General features: G+C 36.2%; 1 protein-coding gene and 1 pseudogene across 1 annotated transcript in view; one reads left to right on the forward strand and one right to left on the reverse strand.

Annotated features, from left to right (window-relative positions):
* LOC145241320 (m-AAA protease-interacting protein 1, mitochondrial-like) overlaps nt 1–23055 on the reverse strand; it is a 73947-nt gene extending 50892 nt beyond the window's left edge. Inside the window, exon 1 of the mRNA XM_080104137.1 lies at nt 22512–23055. Within this exon, the coding sequence (XP_079960263.1) occupies nt 22512–23018 (507 nt within the window). The 5' untranslated portion in view covers nt 23019–23055. The remainder of the gene's footprint in view (nt 1–22511) is intronic.
* Nucleotides 16525–16734, forward strand: LOC145241868 (U2 spliceosomal RNA; annotated as a pseudogene).
* Nucleotides 23056–23887: the final 832 nt, after the last annotated feature.

Here is a 23887-nt window from a genome sequence, read left to right on the forward strand (position 1 = left end):
AGGAGACTTTGATGGTATGGTCACATTGAAAGAATGTATGGAAGTTCTTATGGTTAGTAGATTTAAAACAGTTGAGGTAGTCCAAGTAATAAGAATCAACTTGAAAGAAAGAAATAAAGATCTGGTGTGTGATATGTTAGTTTTGAAGTTGATGTGTAAGTGACAGTATTTGTGAGAAATGAAATGAATTAAAAGAAAGAATTGAATAAACCTGACATTTCTGAATTTTTGAGATGAGAATTGGTTATTTGTATTATTTGAATTCATCGGACTACTGTTCTCATCTTGAATGTCATTTTCACAATGTTTCGGTCGATGTAACCTCCGACCTTCTTCAAGTGTATCTTTTCAAACTCTAGAATATTTCTGTCAAACTTGGGAATTTGGACAGAATTTTGAACAAAACCCTTCATTTACTTCACGGGGGTAGCATGCTCTTGTTCCTTCAGCCATGACTGGATAGAGGTCCTAAGTAATTTGCAATTGTATTTTTCAGCCGCCCACACTAAGAATTGAACCTTCAACCTTCAGGAGAAGGTCATTTTTACAATGGATTTTTCCAAGTATTTTTAACCACTGTGCCGCGGGTTTTTGCGGAGCCAGATTCCTCGAGTTTGATAAGACACACCCGAAGAATGTTATATCAACCGATACGTTGTGAAAATGACACTCAAGATGTGAACAGTAGTCAGAAAAATCCAAATAATTTGAATAAAACTATAAATCCACAATATTCTTCATTTACATTTGAAGAAAGGATTTAGTCTGGTGACAAGTATTCTTAATGTCATGTCAACATAAGGTTATGTTATACATCATCTTGGATGAAAATAGGCAGGGTAATGGTGGGCTACATTCGCTGTTTTCTTCTTAGACTATATGGTTAAAAAGGAAAAAATATACCATAAGAAAAAATGATTTATGCTCAGTTAACTTTGTAGTACTTGAAGAGAGCTGTGCGACATGCTCTATTCAAAATGTCTCTGAAATCCTGCATCTCTTCTCCAAATCTCTTTTAGATAAAAGGAGATAATCAAGAGCAAAGAGCACTTCCCTTAAGTTTTCTAGCTGAAAATCTAATAGGCTCCACACTATCAGCCAAGCTCCAATCTCTGTCCCATCGCCACAATGTCACATCCCTGCGTCTGTTTTACAAGTACTTTAATAGACTGTGCTCTGATAAACTCATAGCACTTGTGTTTCATCTCACAGAAATCAATTTCTAAAAACTGTTCAACACACGCCATCAATTAATTAGAAATGAGAAGGAGGGGGGGATAATTCTCACACATAATAGGATTCTCATTCTTGCCTTTTTTTTTAGAGCAGTTAGCCTTCCAAATACTTTTTGATATATTTTGATGTTGAAAGTATAAAATGTATAATTACTACTAATTTTAAGTAACATGCCCACCTCCTAAAAATGCTTTCACTTGACCATACCACTAATCTTAAATCTGAATGAAAAATCTTCCTCTAAAAAGAAAAAAAAAACGATTTACTGTACAATTAAACTAAGTCTGTGTAGCGGAACAGAACAACACTGAGGTTACAAAATAGGATGTGCACAAGAACCACCGTCATTGGAACCCGGAACCCGTCCAGTACAAGGAAAAGACGAGAAGGAAAGAAAGATATGCAAATCGTGGTACTGTCACAATTAAAAGTCTGTACATAAAAACGTTTTTTTTTTTTGCAAGAGCATCGAAATATAATCATGATTATGTGACGACGACGATGATGATTGCGATGACAATGGAAGAGAAGATTGCTTTACGCAATCCAAGTTATTTTTTGTACGCGTTCATACGAACAACAGATTTTTTTTTTATTCGCCAAGTTAAAACATTAATCTCAACACTTCAGTCTGAATGTCAACTCCCTCAACAAAAACCTCTTAAAAACCATACCATACATAATCATTTAAAAAGGCATACCTCCCCGCCCCTACAAAAAAAGTGCACAGAAATGGTTAACTACTCTAAAACACTAGAATGACCCAAAAATGCAAAACTAATCGCCCACTCTAAATTCTAATTTTCTTTTCTGACAAGTTTTTACAGAGTGTTCACAGGTAGAATCAAGCAGAAGGAAGGTGTTAATTTACAATAATAACAAAGAAATCTTGCAATGGATTTATTTTAAGGCAATCGTAGTATTAGATTTCAGATTTTGTATGTAAAATACATTACAATTCAACTTTGAGTTTTCTTAACTGATTTATTTTAATGGATATATGGTATTGCAGCATATTTATGTGCATTTACTTCAAATTACTTGTAAACCATTAATTTCTGTAGATTTTCAGTGACATATTCTGACTCCTTGTACAAAAATACACTTATATGACAAATTTAACTGATTAATCTTGGGTCTTAATAAAATAAAAAGTAGTGTAAAAAAAATGTGATAAATGCATATTGCCTTGGAGAAAAATATGCAACCATACAGGGTAAAAAAATATGCAACCATACAGGGTACAAAAATATGCAACCATACAGGGTAAAAAAATATGCAATCATACAGGGTAAAAAAATATGCAACCATACAGGGTACAAAAATATGCAATCATACAGGGTAAAAAAATATGCAACCATACAGGGTACAAAAATATGGAATCATACAGGGTACAAAAATATGGAATCATACAGGGTACAAAAATATGCAACCGTACAGGGTACAAAAATATGGAATCATGCAGGGTAAAAAAATATGCAACAATACAGGGTAAATAAATATGCAACCATACAGGGTACAAAAATATGCAATCATACAGGGTACAAAAATATGCAATCATACAGGGTAAAAAAATATGCAACCATACAGGGTACAAAAATATGCAATCATACAGGGTACAAAAATATGCAACCATACAGGGTACAAAAATATGGAATCATACAGGGTAAACAAATATGCAACCATACAGGGTACAAAAATATGGAATCATACAGGGTAAAAAAAATATGCAACCATACAGGGTACAAAAATATGCAATCATACAGGGTAAAAAAATATGCAACCATACAGGGTACAAAAATATGCAATCATACAGGGTACAAAAATATGCAACCATACAGGGTAAAAAAATATGCAACCATACAGGGTACAAAACTATGCAATCATACAGGGTACAAAAATATGCAATCATACAGGGTACAAAAATATGCAATCATACAGGGTACAAAAATATGGAATCATATAAAAAAATATGCAATCATACAGGGTACAAAAATATGCAACCATACAGGGTACAAAAATATGCAATCTTACAGGGTACAAAAATATGCAACCATACAGGGTACAAAAATATGCAACCATACAGGGTACAAAAATATGGAATCATACAGGGTAAAAAAATATGCAACCATACAGGGTAAAAAAATATGGAATGATACAGGGTAAAAAAATATGCAACCATACAGGGTAAAAAAATATGCAATCATACAGGGTACAAAAATATGCAATCATACAGGGTACAAAAATATGCAATCATACAGGGTACAAAAATATGCAATCATACAGGGTAAAAAAATATGCAACCATACAGGGTACAAAAATATGCAACCATACAGGGTAAAAAAATATGCAATCATACAGGGTACAAAAATATGCAATCATACAGGGTAAAAAAATATGCAATCATACAGGGTACAAAAATATGCAATCATACAGGGTACAAAAATATGCAATCATACAGGGTACAAAAATATGCAACCATACAGGGTACAAAAATATGCAATCATACAGGGTACAAAAATATGCAACCATACAGGGTACAAAAATATGCAACCATACAGGGTACAAAAATATGGAATCATACAGGGTAAAAAAATATGCAACCATACAGGGTAAAAAAATATGGAATGATACAGGGTAAAAAAATATGCAACCATACAGGGTAAAAAAATATGCAATCATACAGGGTAAAAAAATATGCAATCATACAGGGTACAAAAATATGCAATCATACAGGGTACAAAAATATGCAATCATACAGGGTAAAAAAATATGCAACCATACAGGGTACAAAAATATGCAACCATACAGGGTAAAAAAATATGCAATCATACAGGGTACAAAAATATGCAACCATACAAGGTAAAAAAATATGCAACCATACAGGGTACAAAAATATGCAACCATACAGGGTACAAAAATATGCAACCATACAGGGTAAAAAAATATGCAATCATACAGGGTAAAAAAAATATGCAACCATACAGGGTACAAAAATATGCAACCATACAGGGTAAAAAAAATATGCAACCATACAGGGTAAAAAAAATATGCAACCATACAGGGTACAAAAATATGCAACCATACAGGGTAAAAAAATATGCAATCATACAGGGTACAAAAAATATGCAACCATACAGGGTACAAAAAATATGCAACCATACAGGGTAAAAAAAATATGCAACCATACAGGGTAAAAAAAATATGCAATCATACAGGGTACAAAAAATATGCAACCATACAGGGTACAAAAATATGCAATCATACAGGGTACAAAAAATATGCAACCATACAGGGTACAAAAATAGTTATAAACTTTCTATGTTTTTAGTCAGATTAAAAACAATTAGAAATGTTCTTTTTTAAATTATCAAGATTTTTTTATGTATGCCATTATAGAGATATTTTATTTATGTGTGCCATTATAGAGATATTTTATTTATGTGTGCCATTATAGAGATATTTTATTTATGTGTGCCATTATAGAGATATTTTATTTATGTGTGCCATTATAGAGATATTCTAAGCAATTTTAATTTTTTTTCTGCATTGCTTTTAAATCAAATAAATCGTTGGCAACAAAACATTTCTTTTATCTACTATATCTTCATAAATCTGGATGAAATGTTCCAATCCTGCTTAATGACAATGTTCCTGCATTGCAGATCTTCAAACTACTGTAAAATTTGCGAATCTGTACAGAATTTTGAACAGAATCATTTATTTAATCCATGGGGATAACATGCTCTCATTCCATCACCCATGATTGGGTAGAAGTCCTAAGTAATTTGCAATTGTATTTTGGGTGTTGCGCGTACTGAGAATTGAATCTTTAATCCCCAGAAGAATGTAACTTACAGAATTTTACTAAGTACCTTATCCACTATACCACAGGTCCTTGCTCACAATTCTCGTATGAATTTTAGGAGTTTGAAATTTATTTTTTGCTTTTAGATGTACAATCTTACTAGTTGTTAATATTTATTTGACAAGATACACCTGAAGAAGCTTGGCAGTTACATCGACCAAGATGTGCAAATAACATTCAAGATGAAAACAGTAGTCCAAAGAATTCAAATAATACGAATAATAAATCCTCATCTAAAAAATTCAGAAACATAGTTTGGTCCTATTTAAGATTTTTAAATATTCTTAGCTTTTGGAAATGAATTAGAGTCTTAAAATAATTTTAGCAGTCAGAATATTAGCGTTACGAAATTGACATCACCGACATCACAGAGACTTTTCTGAACAGGAGATTTTGTTGGTTTGGCCACCATTGATGCTTTGAGGAGGAATTCATCTACAAGGTGGTAATATCAATCAAAGCCACTGGCTGGAATAAACGAGGATGCGACCAACTGCAGAAGATATGTTATCGGCAGCTCCAGTAACTCTTGCTTCTCCTTTTTTGTCCTTCAGTCCTCATTTACAATGAGTGATTTTTCTGACAAAGGGTGAAGAAAAAGCTGTTTTCCAGGTCGGTAGTACTTTGTGAACAGTAGTCTGAGATGTCGGAAATTTTTCTGTTTCTATGTCTATCCTTGTGGTCATGTCACTAGTAAGGGTGCTGGAGGTAAAAGTTTTATCTGGGCTGATGTTATCCACCTGAGTCAGGGATCCGAACCTTGGATTAACCACTAAGGAGGCTGTCCTATCAGCAGGTGCAAAGTACTGGGGTTGCTGTATTGCCATTTGGTGAATGGATTCTAGACCATGCAGTAGCTCCTGGTGGGGCCTCTCGATGCCATACTAGTGGGTAATTGTTACGTCTTTACCTTATCATGTGCTACAAAAAAAAAATCCTGTCTTTTTCTCGCTTACTTTCCCTCTCTGCCCTGCTCCAACCAAGTCTATCGACCTGTGCCACAAATCCCAAACCTCAACATGACAAATCTCCAGAAAAAAAATATGAATAAACCTAGAACCCCATCCTCCAACGTAGACCCCTACTACCAGGTCTCCTTCTCCAACATCAGGAGTCTACGTTCCAACCTTCCAGAGGTTGAAACACAATTACAGGAGACAAAACCGGACATATTCTTTCTAAGTGAAACTTCCCTAGATGAGTTCATAATTTAAGGATACTCTAACTTAACATCTAAATCTGACCCCCAAGATCGCCATGGGCATGGAGTGTGTGCCTACATTAAAGATGATTTTCCATGTGGTAGGGAGATCTCCAGAGAAGACCCTAATTTACCTTATATGTGCTTCCGGGTTGCACTAGCTTACAACACTGCATTTATATTTGCCCTCTATTTCCCCCACAACAGTGGGGTTACTATTTTTAAGATTGACCACATACTGTCTGCTCATCCTTTGGCTAACATTCACATTTGCGGTGACTTCAAGGTCCATAATGTGGAATGGCTGACCCACTCAAATAAGACCGATGACGAGGGGAGGTTCTGTCATGATTTTGCCATTGCCTGTGACCTCACTCAGATTGTTCACGAACCCACCCGTGTGCCCGATACTACCGGTCAGTATGCAAGCCTTCTAGACCTTTTTCTCACAACTTCCCCTGAGCTATGTTCATGTTCCGTTCTATCTCTTCTGGGATCCTCCGACCACTCCATTGTATCAGTTAAGATAAAAATGGAATGTAATAAGTCTTCAGACGTACCTCTCCACCGTACTGTATATCGATATTTTATGGCTGACTGGGATAGCTTCCGTACATTCATATCTGATCTACCTCTGCATACCATGTTTAAAATGGATGTGTCCTCTATAGTATCGGACCTAACCGAATGGTTAATTGTAGGCATAGACCGATTCATACCATCCAAAAAATTCCAACAAAAACCTAACAGCCAGCCATGGTTCTCCGCAGAATGTGCTGCTGCCATCGCGCACAGGAATCACTTTTTCCATAGCTACCAATATAATAGATGTACTGAGACTAAAGCTTCTTTCATGACTGCCAGCAACCACTGTAAAAGAGTAATAAAAATGCAAGAGAGCTATGCTCAGTCCGTTAAATCCAAAGTAGCTGAGCAGCAGCTTGGTTCCCACCAATTTTGGCAAATAGCAAACAGGATCCTGAACAGAAGCATGCGTTCTATCCCAACCATCATCAATGGACCTGAGGTCATCTCGTCAGCATCAGACAAGGCTAAACTATTTGCCAAGAACTTTGCAGCTAATTCTACCCTATGCGACAAAGGCCATCAACTCCCTGTATTTCCTCCTATAACAGTATGTATTGTATGCAACATACAAATATCTGTGCATGAGGTCACCAAGCTAATTAAAAACCTTGATTTCAGTAAAGCAACTGGCCCTGACGGCATTCCAGTTATAGTGCTGAAAAAGCTCCAACCAGAACTTGCCCCCATACTTACAAAACTGTTTAAGCGTTGCCTTAAGGAGAAGTGCTTTCCAACACCCTGGAAAACCTCATCAGTATGCCCTGTATTTAAGAATTCAGGTGAAAAGTCATCTCCCTCTCAGTACAGACCAATAAGTCTCCTGTGTGTCATGAGTAAGTTGTTGGAATCCATATTAAATAAAGAAGTAGTCAACCACCTCAGCAGAAACAACCTTCTTAGTGACATGCAATATGGTTTCCGCTCCGCAAGATCTACAGCAGATGTGCTAACGGTTATATCTCATAGGATTAGTGAATGTCTTGACAGGCTTCCTTTCCAGGGCAATGGCTCTTGACATATCGAAGGCCTTCAATAAGGTATGGCATAAGGGCCTACTTCACAAGATTTCCAGCTACGGTATCACTGGAAATGTCTTCTCAATTATTAAATCATTTCTCTTCGATAGGTTCATAGAGTAGTAGTTAATGGGAAGAAATCAGAGGCGCACAGTATTAATACTGGAGTCCCTCAGGGGTCCATCCTGGGCCCAACTTTTTTCCCAATCTACCAAAACATATACTTAAATCATTCGTTGACATCTATGCTGATGACACGACCATCTATGGCAACACATCAAAGGCCGTAAATGACGAAGTTCTCTCTGATTCTCTCTCCTCTGATCTTGAGTGCGTAGTACATTGAGGAAAGAGGTGGCTGGTTACTTTTAATGCATCCAAAACCAAGCTTCTATCTTTACATCATCAACACTCTGATCCCCATCTGGCATCAATTGAAATGGAAGGCTCTCGTCTTGGGGAGGCTCCATGTTTTGACAAGCTTCTGGGTTTGACCTTTACTCCTGATCTTAAATGGAACACATACATCAGGTCTGTTGCCAAGGACGCTGGGAATATGATGGAATCCTTTTACTGCTCCAGAAGATATCTCACTACTGATGCAATTCTCTATCTGTATAAAAGCCAAGTACGTCCAAGGATGAAGTACTGCTGCCACATCTGGGAAGAAGCTGCTAAAAACAGTCTATCCTGCTTTGACAGAGTACAAAATAGACTTCGTGGCTTAGTGGGGGATGCCTTTTTCTCTTCCCTGCAGCCTCTCTCCCACAGAAGAGACGTTGCGAGCCTGTCTTTGTTTTATCGTTATTTCTATGGCAAGTGTTCATCTGAGCTCCAATCTCTGGTCCCCCCTTGCCAATCTTTCACAAAAAACACCCGTCTAGCTGAAACTACTGTCAGTAATTTTCCCCACTCTTTATCTGTGCCTAAATCCAAACGTAGATTCCATGAGCAGAGCTTTTTTCTCAGAAGTGCACGACTGTGGAACTCTCTTCCGTTTGCCTGTTTCCCACTTGACTACAACTTGGATGTCTTCAAGTCCAACATAAACAAATTTCAGACAAACCGCTCTCTTAAGACACCCTATCAAATATCTAATACTAATGATTACTACGATACTATCTCATTGATTACTGTACACGCAATAACCCTTATCCCCGGGTGGCTTCTGGGCCTTGATAAGTGGTGACTTCCATGTAAAAAAGAAAAAAAAATATGGATTCAAACAATGAAGGCAGGCAAGGAGCTGGTAGTTAGCATGTGTGCTTTTTGGTATTCATAAGTGGAACTGGGAATGGCTGAAAAATGCTGAGGACTAAGCTACCAATTGACAGGTGTAAACAGTCTTGATGCAGGACGTGCTGAACTCATTTGATGCTGACTCAACCTATCTCAGGTGAATACCATTAAAGTAACAATTATAATACTGCAACGAAACTTTTTGCTCCAACTTGATAAACAATTTACTTTCACTCAATTACTCGTGCAAGTTTCTCATAGCTGATCATATATTTTTTTTTATTTTAGTCATCAATCATCGAAAATAAGTAGAAAGCTACACGGAAGAATTTGTTAAAAAAATAAAAACATTATTCAACTGAAAAATAGGAAAACATTAACGGAAAAAAAGATCAATGAGTAATCCAAGGGAGATAACTCAGTAATTTCAAATAATCTCATAAATAGAAGCAAAGTTTATTCTCTTATTCTTAGTGCCTGTTTACTTAACTCTTCCAAGAGGGCAGAGTTAAAGACAAGATCGGTTTTAAATCCGAGGACATCCAATTATCCAAAACAAGTCATTCTGAGTTAGGACAAAAGTAAAATTTGCCTCAGTCTAGAAGGATTCATCCGTTACAGAGGACAGAAAAGATGAAGTGTTGCATAAGAATGTGAATACTCGTATACAAAGGGTCAAGAATCAACTTCTCACCAATTTACAACCTCTGGTGCTGCTTCAATGATAATTATTAATCTCGATCACGGCAGTATTTGATGATTAAAATAAAAAGCAAATTCGAAAACAGCATTCATGAAATAAAACAAGGTTTTTTAAGGGTTTCTTTTAATATATAAAATATTTTAATATACAAAATTTATATATAAGAATGAAAGTGAATATATTCAAGTTCTTATATGCAGGTTGAGGAGGATCCAGAGTCATATTTTAGAATTTCAAGAGTTGAAATTAAATTGTCACAGTTACCTATTTTATAATCTCCTTTTCTTTTGGGGTTGCTTTTTGTTATATTACGTCATCTTTTTCCAATAAATTTGTAAATAACATTGATTTTAAGCCATTTGTGGTAGAATAATACAGAGTAAATGTGGTATTGTGGTGACTGCTGAGATGAAAGTGATGGATAAAGAAAATAAAAATGGATAAAAGAATCACAATGTTAAGAGTATGATAAACAGAGGATGAGCCCTGCAGCCTTTCGCACACTTTTGAGAGCCTTGTGCCTAATTCTGTAATTTTTTTTTTTGTTTTTGCAGTATGTGTTCAGTCTGTGAAAGTCATCCTCTCAGGCATTACCTCCTCCTTTCAGAGGGGTTTATTGCCCATTGTGTGACGCACTCATTCTTAAGGAAGTGACGATGACACTCTACAGATATTTTTGTTCCCAATCAAGAGTAGCCTCTTTTAGAGAACTGATTATCCCCAAATTTAAAAGCATTATGGTGTTTAACTTTAACTGCATAGGGGGGGGGGGCACAGATATTGATCATAATGTGAAAATTGTAACAACTTCCAACAACCAGAATTATCCCGGAAAATTCGTTCTGGCCAAAAATTTACTTTCACCATGACTAATGTTTGTGTAAAATTTCAAAAAATCCAAGGCATCGTTATTGAGAAAAGTGTAAACAGATAAACAGGAGTGAATTACGAGGTCAAATCCCTCTTTTGTTGGAGGACCAAAAAAAATTGTTGTAATATCTAACAATAATGGCCTGATGGTTAGGATTGGTTGGTTGGTTGTTTTTGTTTTACGGCATATCAACCCTTTCCGGGTTATTTAATGCCGAATCCAAAGATTTTGAAAAAAATTTTTAATAGAATATATTTGTTGTTTTCACGTTGGTTTCTATTTAACCCATAGTTGGAACCCTAACAGGTACTACCACTCCAGGTCAGAGTAGACCTGGGAGCAATGGTAATTAAAGGGTGGCTCCACACTCCCTAAAGCCCACAAGCTGGGGCCTCACCACTGGATATAGTTTAAGGTCATATCCAGGACCTCCATTGAGGGACTTTTACCCTCTGCAGGGGGCAGTCGGCGTATTCTAATGCCCCACCGACAGGGCCTGATGGTAAGGGAGATGTTCCAGAAAAAAAAAAAAAATCAAGCAATCTTTTGGGATCAATTTTATATGAATCATGACATATCTAAACCAATGATGATTTGACTGAGATAGGCTTGTGTTATGGAATTCTCACAAAAGAACTGATCCATTAAATTATCATCTCATTTCTCTTTTTGCCAAAATATTTGAGTCCATAATTAAACTCTAGTCCACCACCTTACACTTGCTAAACATCTTGCTGCTCAACTCTTTACATAGTATCCTGCAATTATGTCCCCGATATAAGCCCCTTACATCAAAGTGGCGCTGTGTCTTGTTTGCAGTGAAAATGCAATAAAAAATTTTAAAAAACAAACTTCATAGCTGTTGTTTCACCACGTTTCGGCCAACTCATCCTCTGTTTTTTTCCAGTGGTGAATAAATATACAAAAGTACTCATCTCATGTAAAAAAAAAAGTAATAATAATCTATATATATATAAAAGCGAAAATGTATGTATGTATGTTTGTTTGTGTGTATGTATGTGCGTATGCTTGTGTGTCTGCTAAAAACTTTCGACACACGCGACGAAAATTCACAAACTCGGTATCATATCGAAGCCCTACCTTCGCTTGAAAAATATCGAAAAATTGGCCAAAAACGTTAACTTTTTCACCCCGAAATCGACAATTTTCCACAGGGAAGGGGGGGGGTCAACAGAAACGGGTTTCTCGTAACGATGCTCGATTCTACGCATGCGTCAGATGACGTCATGACGTCGTGACCTGATTTACTTTAAATAGTTGAAAAACCGGATAAACTTCATCTCAGTCACTTTAGCGCAGTTGGTTAACGCATTTGTTCATTATCTAAACGTTTTGGGTTCGATCATGGCATGAGATGTTTTTGTTTTTTTTCGATTTTTTAAATTTAAATATTGAACCCTGTATTATTTAAGCCATTTTTCATGTAACGTTCGTTTTCCTGGGTTTTTTTTTGGTTTTTTTACTTCGCTTATTCTTAGCGACACCCGGGTATCCACCGATTTTTTAAATTTTAATATCGAAACAGGCTCATTTAAGCCATTTTTCACATGTTCGTTTTTCTGTTTTAAACGTTCGTTTGCCTTACGTTAGATTTTTTTGTGTTTTTTTTTGTTTTGATTACCCCCCCCCCCCCCCCCCGCTTAATTAAAACGTTGTTTTCTTTTCTTACTTCGCTTATAACAATGCTTCGTCGTCATAACGCTCGACGACTTTCAAACATCTTTCACCAACTCATTCTGGCTGGCCGATTTTATTTTCAAACTTTGCCTCAGGGCTTCGGGTTCCATCCTACCCCACCCCCGGTTTCTTTTTTATTTAACACCACACACACTTACAAACACACGGGCAACGCCGGGTACCCCTGCTAGTATATAATAATATTCAATATGGACCCGATGATGGATGATCAGATAAGAACGAAAACTTGGATTTATAGAGCTCATGGCGCAGTGGATAGAGGCGTTGTATCTCTATGGTTCCAGGTGAGCATTGTCTGAAGATAGCAGTTTCAATCCTACCCAAAGCAGGCAGAGAATTAGTTGGCCAAAAATGTGGTGAGACAACAATTATGAAGGTGAGGATAACAGTCTGCAAATAAATAAATATACAAATTACTCATCTCAAAAGATTCTCATAAACAAAAAAATAATAACATATAATTCTCAATATTTATGCCCCTTCTCGGTAGTAAAAACGCCTCAATTCCCTGTTCTCTCCAAGTCGTACTTCTTATAACTGCTATTCCCCTCATATGCAAGTTAATGGCACATGTACCTATTTACTATGCCTCCCCACGGGGCAGAGTCAGACACCAGGGTCGTTTTTTAACGTGGAGAAAAGGTACAAAAATAAAAATTGTCTCAGTCGTGAAGGATTTCTCCTCCACCGAAAGAGAACAAGAAATAGAAGTGCAGCATCTGAAGAACAGATGGATTTATTTGCTTCCCCACTGAGCAAATTAGGCACAAGGCCGTTTTTTAATGTGGAGAGAGAGGGAGGGGGGAGGGAAAGGGGGATCCAGCTCCCGAGAGGTGGGAAATGGGAGCTGGATAGTAACTGTGGTCTGTAGGGTGATCCCTACATTGACCAAGTTCAGATATGTGGGGTTAACCCCACATATGGTCTTTGCTAGTCATAGCTAGTCCTTGCTTGCAGTATCTGCCGGAACAGATACTACACTTTGATCTTGTCCCGAAGGCCAAGAACTGTCACATGTATACAAAGAATCCAGAATCCATCTACAAACTCTTTTCTTTCTTTTTTTTTTTTTTCTTTCCTAGCCCAACAGACTAAACAAAGGTTCTGCTACTTGTGTGATTGCCATGAAAGTTCTTTTGGGTACTGGCAAGTGAGCTGTCCTCTCAGAATCACATTCTATTTTTACAATAATTACATTTTTTTTTTTTTTTAGTTTTCGTAACATAAAATATGGTGGTGGGGGGCATCTAAAAAAATATTTCCTCTAATATATGCAACAAAAACTACTTTTATTACGTAAGTTTATTTAATTATGAATAAATATCGAAAATTTCAGGAAGATATGACTATTATATGATTTTTACTAGATTTCACTACAAAGGAATATTGTTTTAAAGCGTCGTTAATGTAAACACGCTTTTAGTCTCGCATTTTCATTATTTTTGTATGCCGTAAAAAAATTTTTGGTACTGGTCGCGGTAAGAGTTCCCTGCCGAACACCCTCCAAAAACAACGATGTCTCCCGTTTGTCGCGCAGCCGCAAAGGACATGTTTTAGTTGCCATAGTACTTTTATCGACTTTTTAAAACTTTTTTTTTTTTACTCTTTTTAAATGACAACGTTAATGTTTATGAATATTGAAATAAAACATTATGTTTATGAATATTGAAATAAAACATTACTACACATTTATTAATAATATCTTTTTTTTTTTTTTTTTTACTGTTTTACTGTTTGTGTCACTTTTATCGACTTTTTCTTTTATGAAACTTATCGGCGGTTCTTGAAATTTACTTACCACAAAACTTGTCGGCGGTTCTTGAAATTTACTTACCACAAAATGATGATAGAATAATAAATTTACTTACGTTTAATCAATGTTATTTTCTTTTTTAAATAGCATTTTCTTTTTAAATGACGACGTTTTTACTGTTTATGAATATTAAAAGAAAAATAATTACTAAACATTTATTAATAAGAAAATGGGTACTAGTGCACTTATTGATCCGTGCTGAAATAACGTTATTATTTAAAAAGCCATTAACACGGGGAGGGTGTTTTGTACCTATTCTCTACTTTAACCTTACAAGTGAATAAAAAAACATTAAACTTTAAGCTTAGAAATACGATTTAAAATATAGCGCGGATCATAAGTGCACTAGCACCCATTTTCTTATTAATAAATGTTTAGTAATTATTTTTCTTTTAATATTCATAAACAGTAAAAACGTCGTCATTTAAAAAGAAAATTTCAAGAACCGCCGACAAGTTTTGTGGTAAGTAAATTTCAAGAACCGCCGATAAGTTTCATAAAAGAAAAAGTCGATAAAAGTGACACAAACAGTAAAACAGTAAAAAAAAAAAAAGATATTATTAATAAATGTGTAGTAATGTTTTATTTCAATATTCATAAACATAATGTTTTATTTCAATATTCATAAACATTAACGTTGTCATTTAAAAAGAGTAAAAAAAAAAGTTGTAAAACAATGTCGATAAAAAGTGTTGTTACTATGGCAACTAAAACATGTCCTTTGCGGCTGCGCGACAAACGGGAGACATCGTTGTTTTTGGAGGGTGTTCGGCAGGGAACTCTTACCGCGACCAGTACCAAATTTTTTTTTAATATTAGCAGTTTATTTGAAGTTTGTTCTTTTAAATGGTAAAAAATTTAGGATGATAATATTAAATTACATTATCGTGTTACATACGGTGGGGGGGGGGGTCAAACTATAACGCGCATTCATTTGAGATACCTAGTGTTAGTGTTCTGTTATAGTTGAAGTAAACATTTACCCAAATGTCTTCTAATTCTATTAACAAACATATTTAATTAACATGTAATGCATTTATTGTTTTGTTTTTTTTTTTGTTTTGTTTTGTTTATTTTGTATCGCTATTTAACAGGTTCGATAATTCCAGTGTAAAACAGTAAAACACATCCTAAATTCCCTTTATTTTTTAATGAAACCTAATTATCTCCCCTGCATTATTTACACACGAACCCAATTTAAACGGGCCCCACCCCTAAATACCCGATGTAACTTTAATATAGGTTAATAATTTCATTATAACTTTTGTAACAATCAAAAAAGAAGAAACAAAATAAATTGCTAATGGTTTAAACAAAAAATTATAGCGTACGAAAATGATGAAAATAAAATCGTATTTACGTTGGTCACAAGTGAGATTTTCACAAGTTTGGATACTTATTCACTAGTGGGTGAATTTATTTTTAAAAATGCTTTTTCGTAAAATATTTTGGTGCTTGTTAAGCTATAGTCGACAAATCGATTTTTTTTTATCGTTTTAAGCGAAAACGATATCACGTACTTAATAGTAATGTCGAAAATAGTAATATATCCAAAAATTGCGAAAATTCATCGAGTACAATTACTATTGTGTTATCAGTAAAAAAAAAAAAAAAAACAACAGATATAGCAGCCATGAATAAGTAATCTAAAATATTCGTTTCAGATTTATGTCCCCTCGTTTTAGCTTCCTACTGCTAACGTCTAAGAAAAATGCGATTTTACCCAAATTTTCCGTAAAAATTACTTTTAACTAAAAATAAATTTGTACTCGTTGATTTTTCTTAAGTTTTGGAATGTATTACTATTTTCGGTATGACAATTAAGTCCGTAATATTTTTAGTCGCGTGCAAGCGACTCTATAAGTCACTCCGTCGGTCCGTAACACTTTTGTGCTTGGCCTTTTTGGTTAAGATCAAAGGTCTGTTGTTAATAGACGCTTTTCTTAGCTTTTTAAGCTTTTCTTGGCCTTTTGGCCAAGTGGCCTTGTGCCTAAGTGTTTTGTTCATTTTCCCAATTGTATTTTTTTCCTGTGAATAAAAAATTTAATATCTCAATATGTAGTATCTGTTCCGGCAGATACTGCAAGCAAAGACCATATGTGGGGGCAACCCCACATATAAGACCTTGGTCAATGTAGGGGCAACCCTTCATACCACGTGTCACTATCCAGCTCCCCTACTCCACAGGGAGTTGGTCCCCATTTCTCCTTCACTCCTCACATTAAAAATCGGGCTTGTGCCTAATTTGCTCGGTGGGGGAGCAAATAAATACCCTTTTCCTGGTCTTTTGGCCAAGATCAAAGTGTAGTATCTGTTCTTACTACATGCTGTACTTATGTTTGTAACTTTGTGATATAAAGTGGGGGATCATTTTTCTCTATTAATTTAATGTAAAATGATCACCCATTTTACAACCAGTCAGTCTCAAAGCCATTCAAGTCATTCTCCAGATCATTCAAGTTGTTTTTGGAGGATTCCAGTTATTTTTTAAGCATTCAAGTCATTGTTAAGGTCATTCAATTCACCCTTAAGTTCATTAAAGTCATTTACTTTTTATTTATTTAAGTCATTTCAGCCCATTTTTCGGTCATTTTAGTTTATCTTTAAGAATTTCATGTCAATCCTACATTCACACACTCATTCATTACACGAGAGCACGCAACTAATGGCTATCGGCCTTGTTTTGCTTAAAACAACATATTTTTTAAAAACCCAATCTGTCGACTGTAGCTTATCAAGCACCAAGGTTTTAAGGAAAATAATAAAGCCGACAGATGGTTTTCTTAAAATATGTTTTTTTCCATTTCCACCCCAAACAAGGCACACTGCCACTTTGATGTTGGGGCTACTATCGGGAACAGTAGTTGCAGGGTTACTATGTAGAGAGTCGAGGAGCACACTGTCTATTCACATTACTCTTGAACTTCTGCATGTCAGTACAGTTGGAAAAACATGAAGCAGGAAGGGAGTTGCAGAATCTAGCAGTTCTGGGGAACAAACCGTTAGAGCAGAAAGCCTTCTTACATCTAGGAATTTCTATTGTGTAGAGATGGGACTTGGTTGCTTGTCAAATTTGTCGGGAGTATTTACGTCGAGGGAGTACAAGGGTTTGTAGTTCGCCAGAGCATCCACCAGGAAAATACTTTTAAAACCAGGCAGAGGGATGCAACATTTCGTCAATGGGTATTAGTTGAAGCTTGGATGACAGTTCAGGATCTGTTAGGTTGGCGACTCTCTTTTGAACCCTGTCTAGGAGCGAGAGACTAGTAGCAGGTGCACCAGCCCAAATGTGACAACAATGCTCCATACATGGGTAAATGGTGGCCTTGTAGAGTACAGGATACTTTTAGGCGTAACATTTTAGCATGGTAGGGAGGGTCTACCTTCTTTGCAACAGCCGTGGCAATGCTCTCAATGTATCTGTTCCAACCCATGTTCCCTGTAAGTATTAAGCCGAGAAGTTTGAAAGAAGTACTTTCAGGTAATGTATTTTTAGCCATAGCTATTGGTGGTTGAGAAGGTTTCTTGTAATTATTGAAGGAAACAAGTTTAGTCTTGGCAGCATTGAATGTAACCATCCATTTTTTGTCCCCATTCCACTACATAATAGAGGTCTTCCTCTAGTGTTTCTGCCATTTCCTTAGATGTGTTCATTTGTTTTCCCCTGATACCTGTTATAGAGCATGGTATCATCAGCAAATATACCCATCTCAGAGACAATTTTATCAGGGAGGACATTTACGAATATTAGGAATAATAAAGGTCCAAGAATAAACCCCTGAGGTACACCCGCATTTATATCATATTGTTTAGATGTACGACTGTCAAGGACAACCTGGATTCTTCTCTTATTTAAAAAGGATTTAATCCAGTGATATTGCATGATCTGATCTTCCTAAGAAGACCATCGTACCATACCTGTCAAAAGCCTTAGATATATCTAGGGCTACTGCTCTACCCTCCCCTGCTTTGTTCGGTGTATGGTACATACATTCAGAGATTACAGTTAGAACGTAGTTACAGTAGAGCAGGGTTGCTTAAATCCATATTTTTGGTCAGTCAGAAATTTAGCAGCTGTAAGGTGATGGACTAGAGCTTGATTAATTATGGACAAATATTTTGGCGAAAAGCAGGAGGAGGCTTATGGGGCGATAATTTAATAGGTCAGTTCTTTCGTCAAAATTCTTGAAAACTGGTACCACAGAAGCAGTTTTCCAGCAGTCAGGGAAGCAAGATTCGTTAAGGCATTTGTTGAAAAGTTTGGAGAGAACTGGAGCAACCTCAGCAGAGCATTTTTTAATAGCAAAGCCGGGATGAGATCGAGTCCACATGCTTTTGAGGAGTCTAGGTTTTTTATATCATGCACCTAAGAAGGTGTCATTTTCAGATCATCTAGTGTGGCGTCAGTCCGCAAAGGAAAGTCAGGGAGGGCCTGGTTTGCTGGGTCCAATGTGTAGTTTGAGGCAAACCGACTGGCAAGCATGTTAGCCTTCTTGGGCATCTTGCAAACAACTTCATGATTGTTGGTTAGTGGGAGAATTGTTGATTGCCCATTATTTACTACACTGTTGTAGATTTTCCAGAAATAGTTTTAAGCAAAAATTACAGTACTTACTTAAATATAAAGCAGAAAATAAAAATATATTCAAAAATTACGAAAATTCATTGAGTAGAAAATTATTTAAATACAAGGGACATATTTATCTCCCTTTTCACCACTTTAATAGCTGACGTTTTGTTTTAATGGACTTTTTTTAATAAAACTATAATAGCAGTTGTTCTACTCAATGAACTTTTGTAATTTTGGGATATATTACTATTTTCGACATGACAATTTGAAATAGTATTGTTTTACTTAAAATGGTATATTTAAAAAATCGATCTGTCAAATATCTTAAGAACCAATAATTTTTCTACGTGATCCAGTCCACCTACTCGCCCCTTATTTCATTTTATGACATTTGAAATATGCAAGACGATCAAAATTTTAATGATTACACATTATTCGCTAAAAATCGTTAAAAAAGTACCGTGTTTTGGCATACTTTACACTTATGCAGGTAGGTAGAAGAGTAACTTATCTTGCATTTATTTGGCTGCTTGTTAAGATAGAGTCGACAGATCAATTTATTAAAATACGTTGTTTTAAGCAAAAACAACAGTACTTACTTAATTGTCATGTTGAAAATAGTCAGGGTGGAATGATATAAATTTGTCGCCCTAAAGAAAACAACACCTACAGCTTTATTTTAAAGAGCTGACGATACTTATGCAGTTTTGTTACCGTGCTGAAATAATATTATCTGAAAGCTATTCTTAACATAGGTAGGGGAGGGTGTTTTGTAATCTGTACTTTCACCTAACAATTTAATAAAAAAAAATATAAAAATTGAATTTAACTTGAAAATACTATTTTAAAAAAATAACATGGTAACAAAAGTGCATAAGAACTGAGCTGACATCAATGTAGCCGCCTTCAGTCTCAATCAATGCCCAATACAGATCCAGAACTCGGAGGATTCCTTTTACACAAGCCCCAGCAGGAGCTCAGCAAATATTTGACAGATGGCGGCAAACAGGCATGCTTTTGCTTTGGTGTTATGGGAGGTCATGTTGGTGATGTTCTCGACGTATGACCAAACGGGTTCAGATCGAGAGAGGAGGGGATTAGTGAGAGAAGGGGAGTCAGTGAGAGAAGGGTACAAAGTTGTAGCACTCCTTCTGAAGCCAAGCCTGGATCTCTTTGGACTTGTGGACTGGCACCGAATCCTGCTGCCACACCCATGGTCTGTCAGCGGCCACCTGATTGCACTAGGGGATCACCACACTCTTCAGCACATCCAGGTACACTTTGGTGTTGACTTTCAAGCGGACTTCAAAGATGCAAGGTGGCATGATGTGGCCTTCACTTGAAACCACACCAAAAACCATAACCATGACCGGAAACTTCGTTGAGCTAAATCGTCCAGATTTGCATTTTGAGGGTGCTGCACTGCTGCATGTTTTTATAACTTGGATGGGTAGAGAGCACGAGTTGTACAGCGGCGCATCTCCAATCTCGCCCGTTGAACATTGTGTCACTTTCAGACATGATAGGAGGTTCCAATCGCTCTTGGGATTTGTACACAACTGGCCAACTCGTAGATGGTCTGCAACAAAAAAAAAAGAAAACCAGTTTTCATCAAACGGAAATGGAATCATGTCATCTTTTTTTAGGGCGACAATTTTATCGCTCCCACTCTGCAATATATTTTAAAAAGTATGAAAATACATTGAGTAGAAAATTATTAATAATTAAAGGCAATTTTTACAGAAAATTGGGGGAAATGGCATTTCCCTAGATGTGAATTCCTTTTTTATTTTTTATTTTTTTTATTTTATTTTATTTTTTATTTTTATATTTATTTATTTTTTTTTTTATCCATGTGAGCTTGGGTCTAGTATAATATTTAAGTGTGAGTAGGAGTTAAGAATTGAACTAAGAGTTGTGCCAAAACTATTTTAGATGATATCAGGGCATGAGATGCGAGTGCAATATAGTACGGGTAAAACAGTAAGTTTTGAGTCATGTGTAATTTGATAAATAGATATATGGGCTGGTTTTAGTAGGTGTGAATAAAGTTGGAGGTACAAGGTGAGTTACTATTATTGTGATCTCTGAACGTATATACCAATCACTGGACAAAGCGGGGGAAGGCAGAGCGGTAGCTCTAGATATATCTAAGGCTTTTGACAGGGTATGGCATGAGGGTCTCCTCAGGAAGATTAGATCTTACGGTATCACTGGTAGAATACTTAACATAATTAAATCCTTCTTAGATAAGAGAAAAATCCAGGTAGTCCTCGATGGTCGCACATCTAAACAATATGATATAAATGCGGGAGTGCCCCAGGGTTCTATCCTTGGACCTCTATTGTTCCTGATATTCATAAATGACCTCCCCGACAACATTGCCTCTGAGATGGGTATATATGCTGATGACACTACACTCTATGGCAGACACGACAGGAAGACGAATGAACACATTTCTAAAGAAATGGCAGAAACACTAGAGGAAGACCTCCAATCTGTAGTGGAATGGGGACAAAAGTGGTTGGTCGCGTTCAATGCTGCCAAGACTAAACTAGTTTCATTCAATAATTACAAGAAACCCTCTCTACCACCAATAGCAATGGCCAACGACCCTTTATCTGAGAGTCCATCTTTCAAACTCCTTGGCCTAACGTTCACAGGAAACATGAGTTGGAACAATTACATTGAAGGCATTGCCAGGGCCGCTGCAAGAAAGGTAGGCTCTCTCTACCGTGCTAGAAAACTACTAACACCCGAAAGTATCCTGTACCTCTATAAGGCCACCATTCGCCCATGTATGGAGTATTGCTGCCACATCTGGGCTGGTGCATCTGCTACTAGTCTCTCGCTCCTTGACAAGGTTCAAAAGAGAGTCGCAAATCTGATAGGCCCTGAACTGGCATCTAAGCTTCAGCCTCTGTCCCATCGACGAAATGTTGCATCCCTCTGCCTGTTCTACAAGTATTTTAGTGGTGAATGCTCTGATGAACTGCAATCACTTGTGCCCCCACGACGCGAGCACCCTCGACAAACCCGACAGGCTACTAGATCCCACCCCCACACTGTAGAGGTCCCTAGATGTAAAAGATCTTTTTACTCCAATAGTTTCTTCCCCAGAACCGCAAGACTCTGGAATTCCATCCCAGGTCCCTGCTTCCCCAACAGTACTGACGTGCAGAAGTTCAAGTGTAACGTGAACCGACACCTTGCTGCCCAAATCCCTACATAGTACCCCAGTAGTTGTTGCCCCTGATAGTAGCCCCCTACACCAAAGTGGCAATTTGCCTTGTTTGGGGTGAAAATGTAATATAAAAAAAATAAAAATAAAAATAAAAAAAAACATAATTATCTCCCTTCTCGCGACTTTAATGGTTGACGTTTTTATTTTAGCTGATAGACTTATTTTTTACAACAAAAAAACACAATAGTAGTTGTTCTACACGATGAATTTTCGTAATTTTTGGATATATTATTATTTTCGACATGAAAATTAAGTACTGTTGTTTTGGCTTAAAACAACGTTTAAAAATCAATCTGTCGACTATCTGAACAAGCACTTTTATTCGTTATCTTGTTTACCACTTTTTTATTCTGTTAACTAGTTAAAAAAACAAAAAAACACCCATTATTTTTTTTTATTATTTTCTTTTTTTTTTTTTTTTTTTTTTTGTAAATCTGACTGACCTGCTCCGCCCCGGTAATAAAGGATTCCATGGTGAAGGAATTGTCGTAATATCCTTTGATGAGTTTTGAAAACCACCAATTCCGAAAAGATTTCAAAGGACTTGGCCAAATTATCTCCGGGAAATCCATCAGTTTCAAGGGCGACTGATCGTTCGAATTATTGTTATTCTTGTCATGATGATAAGCTCGGTTATTGTTACGGTAAGATGGCAGGAAACGAAGGGTCGAAGCAGCCGAGACAGATTTGGGGTTAAGAAGCGAAGAACAACAAGTCCGAAAAGTCGGATAATTTTCTCCCGGCCACTTCGTCCTTTCAGAACAAGACCAAGAAAGAAGAGGCTGGTATTTTCCAAACAAAGACGGAGATTTGGGTTTACTTAAATGAAACAATTTCTTCGAGATCAGCAAAGTCATATACGGTTTCGGCATCGTCAAAACTTTCTTTACAAAATGTTTAAATAAGCAAAAATCATTTAACATAACTCGAGCTGTTGTTCGGACCGCCATGTTTTAGTGTGAAAACTAGTCGTTTAAGGGAGCAGTCGTTATTTGCATTATGCCATAAAAAACACATTATCTAATTTTATTTATACATTGTATGAATTTTATATCTTTATGCTGTTTAATTATTATAAAATCTAATAATTTCATATTCAAAGCATTTTGCATCAAAATAAAGGTTTTGTTTTCGTAATTTTTGTTAATAATTAATAAGGACTCCCTTTGCAATGCCAATTCCAAAGTTGCTGGGTGTTCAACATTTTTATTATATATTATTATAAATTCAAATAATTTTTCCGATTTCAATGAATAGTTTTTCAACAAATTCTTATATTTTAATATTTTCTATAAATGCGTTTCTTTTTTAAGTCATGTTCTTCAGAGAAATTATCCATTTTACATAAGAACTAACCATGAATTGTCTCCCTTACATTGTTCATAAACAAAACAGGGCAGAGAACTGGAGGTCGTTGACATGTTCTTATGAAAGAATTTAGGACTTTCAACACACGAACGAACACACACACACACGCATACATACGATAGCGAAATACCAAAATCTTATGCACGTTTGCACGACATGAAAAGAAAAGAAACTAGAATCTTATGAAGATCTTTAACATTCTAGTAATTATAGAAGCAACTGCACTCATCAAAAGATCTTTCATTTTCATTTGGAATATATAAGTAGTGGGTGGGGGTGAATACCTGGCATCCGGTAGGATGCCCCATCCCCAATTAAAACAAAATAATTTTTAAAAATGGAAAAAAAAAATAGTCACTTAATCGAACTATCTTTAAAAATGTAGGTGTTTGTGCAGTATAATATGATTTCAAATAAATGCATTTTAGGTTTTAAAAACTAAAATAATTAT

Source organism: Euprymna scolopes, chromosome 20 (assembly GCF_053919585.1).
Source record: "Euprymna scolopes isolate OS-2025 chromosome 20, ASM5391958v1, whole genome shotgun sequence".
Lineage (NCBI taxonomy): Eukaryota > Metazoa > Mollusca > Cephalopoda > Sepiida > Sepiolidae > Euprymna > Euprymna scolopes.